This window comes from Leptidea sinapis, chromosome 1 (genome assembly GCF_905404315.1).
Source record: "Leptidea sinapis chromosome 1, ilLepSina1.1, whole genome shotgun sequence".
Taxonomy (NCBI): domain Eukaryota; kingdom Metazoa; phylum Arthropoda; class Insecta; order Lepidoptera; family Pieridae; genus Leptidea; species Leptidea sinapis.
The window spans coordinates 27,304,167-27,310,678 of record NC_066265.1 but is presented as its reverse complement, the minus strand read 5'-3'; the positions used below and the strand labels follow the sequence as shown (position 1 = coordinate 27,310,678).

Sequence of the window (6,512 nt, the reverse complement as noted above, 5' to 3'; positions counted from 1 at the left end):
TTAAAAGTTGACTGTTTATTTGAAATTTGTATTATTAGATATAGTAATTAGTATATTCGCTGATACATACACTGATTGAATTGAAAATGCAGTTTCACATGTATTGTACCTTTTGATTGCTATTTGTACATTGGACAATACACATAAATCGTTCATCAATACACAAGCACTACCCCACCCGACCTGGCACAATTCAAATAAAATTATTTAGTTTATTTAATTACTTCCATCGCAGTTCAAATATTACCTTTTTTACAATTGCATTTGTGCCTTTATGTATATTAAATTCTATCAGGTCAGAGCTAGGTGTAATTTTGTGATATACAAACATTTATATGCACAAATACATGCACACACGACTACATTAACTGCGCCGAATACAATTTGACTTGAAGAATAAACTGCAGGCGTCTATGCTAACACGTTAAATATCACTAACAGTTACGTCCTATACTCGACTTACCCCTACGTAGCGATCTATCACATACGACTATCATAGCCGGAATGCATTCACTGCATTTATACAAACATTACTTGAGTATACAATTTCACACCAAGGAGCTTTAAGGAAAAAATCATGGACTTTTTGTTATTTCGAGTTATGACATTCTTCGTTTTTTTACCGAATGAAGAAATAGTGACATAACTCAAAATAGCTTATATTCGTATTAAATCAATTTTATCTGAGATTTAAGGGACGTGTTCGGAGGGCTTGATAATAAAACAAATGTGTTCCACGTAACTCATACGATGGCAGTATGACCACAGCTATACATCTACACAAATAAGTACCTATTAGTGAAGAGTAAAAATATCTTATTCAGAGTTACATTCAAATATTAAGACGGATACAGACGTCCGATTATTTTCACACAAGCGGTGATACAGTGGAAATAGACTCAATATAAAGGAATATAAAAAAAATACTATATTACAGTCTGTTCAGAGTCAGAATCAATACGTGTGACTTAATTCAAAATGCACAAGGTCACCAACCTATATTAATACATATACTGTCTTATTTATAAACGCAAGTTACTCCAAGTTAAAAATATCTCCTCCCTGTCATTTAATTCTGTAGGACAAAGATTTTCAATTAGAATAGAGAAGAATAACTTTGCTTCGCGTTTATTAATAACACAGATAAAGTATAAGCTTTCTGCGATTTGTTATGAGTTAAGAAATATTGATATCCTATTTTCATTAGTTTTAGACGAAATATGATATACACCCACAGTACACCATAAATAATTGGTGCGCTAAAGACAGAAGCGTTTTGTGTGCCACAGATCGTAACCACATATACATTCCTTGAAGAATGGAGAAAGCGCTTATCGGCAATTGATAATCGAGTCAGCGAGTAGATATTTGATGTTAGTATTACTAACTCGCACCACCTCTATATTACTTACAAGTCTTCAATCATTTATTCCGCGTTTTATTAATTTGAATACAAGAACAAGAACATTGATAATATACATATTTTTAAATGCAAAATTATTTTATACACTTGCAGTACAATAGGAGGCAATACTAATGTTAAAAAGTAATACTACTAGTCATATACCTGGTGTGTAACTGAAAAGCGAAAAGTCTACAAAAAGTAGAAACAAATTTAAAATATTATTTTTATCGTTAAAATTCGCAATAGAATTAGAAACAAAAATTGTTACTGTACAATATATTAATATGTTAAGGATCGATAAAAGGAAATGAAAATAAATATCTAAATCATTGTCGATGATAACGTACTCAAATGTTTAGTCTTATTGCAAAGTAGAGCACAGTTGAACTATTGTTTCGATAAAAAATATGTTCACATTTTAAAAACATGTTATTTTTCTCAAAGTATATTTGGAGATTCGGTAAAATTTCTTTTAAAATATTTATTTTACATTAAAGAAAAGAAAGCACGGTATTGTTTTATTAATTGACTAGGATATTGTATTAGGGATCTATTTAGTACTGCAATTCTTGTTTCTCTACCGCTTCTGTGATATCTATAATTCATACTCAAAATTCAAAATGCGTTCAAATAATTAAATAGAGAGAGACTTCTAATCATCAATAATTGCGTCTAATAAGGGGAATAAAAAGTAAATTTTAAATATAAAACAAATTATAGGAAAAACAGTTCAAATAAATGTTTTTTCAAAAGATATTGTATAAAATAAATTACGTACCTTAACAAAACGCATCTAGTTCCTCAACAATACTTAAAACTTGAATATTCATACAATAAAATCACATCACTGAAAATGCAATAAAATTACTTGTACATTGTTTTTCGAAAATCATATGATGATATCAGTAGATATTCTTGAATAAACTAGCTTTTTCCCCAATTGCTATACAATCATTGATGAATGAGTTGGATTTTTAATTATTAAATAAGAGTAAATCGATTATTATTTACAAAAAGTTATTCAAAAAAATCATATTTTAAAACGTCACAGACTCAGTTACCCTACACTTTAAAATAGAAGTAAAAACGAACATCGTCCAATGTGTTGTGAGTAAAGTGACGCAACTCTATGATGGTCGTTATGACATAATATTATAGTGCCACTAACTAACATGTTCAGGTTGGGAAAATACAAACTACAGCTGTCAGTCGCCATTTTGAAATCTTCATTTTTTCATCGTTACGTTATAGTTTTAAGTGCAAATAAAATGCGGAAATGTCTTAATGATATATTTTACCAGGACACCACGGTGGCGCGACTGGTTGCGCAACCGTGGTAAGCTCAAAACTAGACACCATACAGACACTAGAGTCATGACGCGTCCGAACTGGTCGCGCCACCCTGGTTGTTGGTTGCCAAACGGAGACCAGGTGAGTAACTCCCCATAGAGCTGTATATATTCTGCTTTTGGACACCAACTTGGTGAAAAGTGACGCAAGTCTAATTATTTTAAAGGTTTTATCATTTTGGCAATACCAAATTTACCACAAGCGACGCAGCGACCTGAACAGATAAGTTGGGGGCGCAATATCTAAAAATTACAACTACGCTTGAACAAAACAAAATAACTGTTATTTACAGGCAATGTTTATTTTTACACTTTAGGGCTTGTTTCACGATGTACAAGTAAAGTTACAAATAAGCTACTTGGGAATTATCTGCTGAATAAAGACATATTCTCACAATGTTTAACTAGTGTGAACCAGCACATAAACTGCTTGTTAATTTATAGGATAGATCTGGCAGCATATAGCTTATATGTTTCAGATAACATGTCATGACTTATAAAAGCTATGAAAACCTCATGACAACTTATTTGTTGAAATTTTTAAATTTCGTTACACGAAAATGAAAAACAATTATGTGATGATCGTTGTTATTGTGAAAATAGTTGTATTTACCGTTATACCAATAGGAAATTATAATAATCGTTTCGTTTTAGTTTTATCTTAATATTTCCGTTTTATCAAACGGAACTATAAAATGCGAGGTTGCCAAACCGACTTGCTTGAAAATCATCTCGTAATAACATAGCAGTGAAGTGATTGTGAAATTCAGTAACTTAGTTACCGGGAACTTTAATGTAGCAATTAATAAGACAATTCGCTACTTATACATTGTAAAACAGGTACTTAGTTGCAAAATATGTGATGCCACTACTAGTAACTGTCAAAACAACCATCATAACTTGCCATTAGTATAAAATTAAAATACATACAGCAAAGACATTTGATCGCCACCACACCACATAAGATGAAACATACAATTATAAATCCACTAACATTATATAGTAAAACATCACTACCACTGGAAGTTTGATTGTTACCGTTCAGTTCACTACCACTGTGGGTTCGGTGGTAAATATGGGTCAGTAGGGGGGGTATGTGGAGGTGGGGAGAACCCTGGCGGAGTTCCGTAGGGGGGGTAGTAACCAGGACCGTAGCCGCCGTAGTACGGTGGGTTCGGATATCCTCCATAGCCAATCCCATAACCTAGAACAAGCATATCATTAATACTCATTTGAACATTAGCTAGTAAGTTGTACACGATTTTTTAAATCAAAACAATAAGTTCATTCAATATTAAGTGTTGTTTGTGGGAGAATTGTCAAGAGAACTTGAAGTATTTTCCACGCAATTTAACCAGTATTAATGATATGTAGGTAATCATAAAAAAAGCATCTGTTGAGTTTCTTTCAACAGAGCCCTATCATTACAAAATGTTGAGGTTGATGCATATACACTGCTAATGCATATCTAATCATATTTGGCGGTTGCAGCAACTTAAATCGGCAGATCTATTGCTCAGTTTTATTGCTATTGCTAAATTATCACACCCATGGAACTACCCTAGTTCAGCTGGAGTATTGCTAAACAAAATCACTTCCTCGAGGAATAAATGTATCCTTTAAGAGGAGAAGAACGCTAAGAGGGTTCAATGACTTACGACCTATCCCACGTAGGTCTTCTGCCTGGAGTTTGAGGGCTTTAAGACACCTTGCTCTCACAGCAAGTGCCTTACATTCCAGTAGGATATGTTTATATTTTCGTTGGTCTCTGGGCAAAACGTGCAAAGACACCTTGCTCTCACAGCAAGTGCCTTACATTCCAGTAGGATATGTTTATATTTTCGTTGGTCTCTGGGCAAAACGTGCATAGGCTTCACTGATGTCAAGTTTGGCTAAGTGGCACTTTTGCTTGCAATACCCAGAGAGAAAACCTGTCAAGAATTGTATTTAACTCCCGCCTAGCAGCCCAGGAGCAGTTTAGCTTGTTTATGGCTTAACTACTTCACGGATTTCCTGTTTACCCAATACTAGTGATGGATTCAGATCCATTGAAAGGTAAGGAAGCTCTTTTTTATAGTTTGTTGGCTGTCATGTTTCCTTTGATAGTTCATAAATATATATATTGTCATTTATCAGTAAGCTAGTAGAACAAAAACATTCAATATATCTCCAGTCTGTCGCATTTTCGAATGGGTGTTAGTTTTTGACTTTCAATAGTGATTTCATATCATATTTTGAATAAAAATATTTGAATTGAAATATATTGGTGCCATAATATTAGATACATAATAATCACCTTTTGACTTCAGACTGAAGACAGAAGTGAGCATTTTCATCTAATTAACCCTTTACATAAATGGATAATACCAAAATATATTTGAGCCTAATAAGTCATTTAAATTTTATGATATGACTACCAACTGAATACGATAGAAAGTTGAATGTTACCTGGATACTGCCCATATGGCCCCTCGGGTGGAGTACTTCCGCTTGGGTAAGACTGGGTTGGGAGTGCTCCTGGAGGCACCTTAGCCTGCAAACTGTCGTTTGCAATTTCACTGTTACTGGTTGTTGTTCCTCCCGTCATGAGACCACTGTGAGTTATATTTATCGGCGTAACTGGAGATTTGTTCAAATACCCCGGCACTTCCTGGGGTAGCCCACTCACAAGAGATTGAGTCGGCCTCTGGTTATGCAAAGAACTAATGCCTTGAGGCATTTCTGATCTTGGCTTCTGTGAACTTTCACCAAGAAGATTAGATACACTATGAGACATATTAAGAGGCCGCTCTTGAGATTCGACATTAAGTTTTTGTGGAGATCGTTTCTTTCTGGTCCCACTAGATTTCTCTTCGCTTGGTGAATACGATTGAGTTATGTCATCTAAATTTTTTCGGAAATCGGGGACTCCGTCTGTGTTTAAGACGCTAGCCGTCCTCTCTAGCTGGCTCAAACTTGACTCTCCCTGAGGACGACTCATGGGACGTTGATGTCTATAGTTTTTGAGCAAGTTAATTTTACTAGATCCTCGACCAGCAAGGTTTACCGGAACATCATCTCGTTTAACATCAGCGACAGAAGGTTCTACACGTTCCGATGGTTTCCTCTCTAACACCTCTTCAGATGGCAATTTCTCATCAGTTGTTAAAACAATAGGGACTCTGTCATGGTTTTCCTTTTCGTGGTTATCTGAAGTTTGTTTTTCGGTTGAAGCGTTAACCGTATTTTCACTATGATTATCGTTTTCTACTATTTCCGTATTTTCCGATTCTTTGACTTTATTTTCGATTGTTTTAGTTTCAGTGTTCTGAGTACTTCGATCGTCATCATCACTGTCTAATACTTCAGTCTCCGCATTAAATGCTCGACCTTTTATTGCGTTGGATTTAGCTTTGTCTGAATCTTTACTTATCCTAGTGATACTCAATGACCCCGGTAAGTTTGGACGTAACATCCTCATTTGAGGTGTTGGCAATTTAGTGCGTATTCCGCCATATGACCTCATTTCGCCTAATCTATTTCTTATTTCTGCAATCTTTTGCCCGGGTAACATTGGCCTAGTTATTTTTTGCCCCATCACTTGTCTCCCCATCCCTCGCATATATCTCTGCCCACCCTTCGATGTTATTGTTATTGCGGAATTGTTTTTCAGAGAACCCGGAATATTAGCAGACGATGGACGATTACCTAAAACTAAAAGAATGTGTAACACAATCGTAATTGATCACAGAGAGTTTAAAAAATTAAGATGCTTAATT

At 34.8% G+C, this 6,512-nt stretch overlaps 1 protein-coding gene across 2 annotated transcripts in view; it reads right to left on the bottom strand.

The window, feature by feature from the left end:
• LOC126969164 (uncharacterized) overlaps positions 1–6,512 on the bottom strand; it is a 31,945-nt gene continuing 25,433 nt past the window's right edge. Inside the window, exons 21-22 of one of the 2 annotated variants that reach the window (XM_050814487.1) lie at positions 5,203–6,447; positions 1–3,958 (exon numbers count right to left, since the gene is read on the bottom strand). In XM_050814487.1, coding sequence (XP_050670444.1) covers positions 3,804–3,958; positions 5,203–6,447 — 1,400 coding nt within the window. In that variant the 3' untranslated portion in view covers positions 1–3,803. The remainder of the gene's footprint in view (positions 3,959–5,202; positions 6,448–6,512) is intronic. The other variant, XM_050814493.1, reaches the window with a different exon arrangement.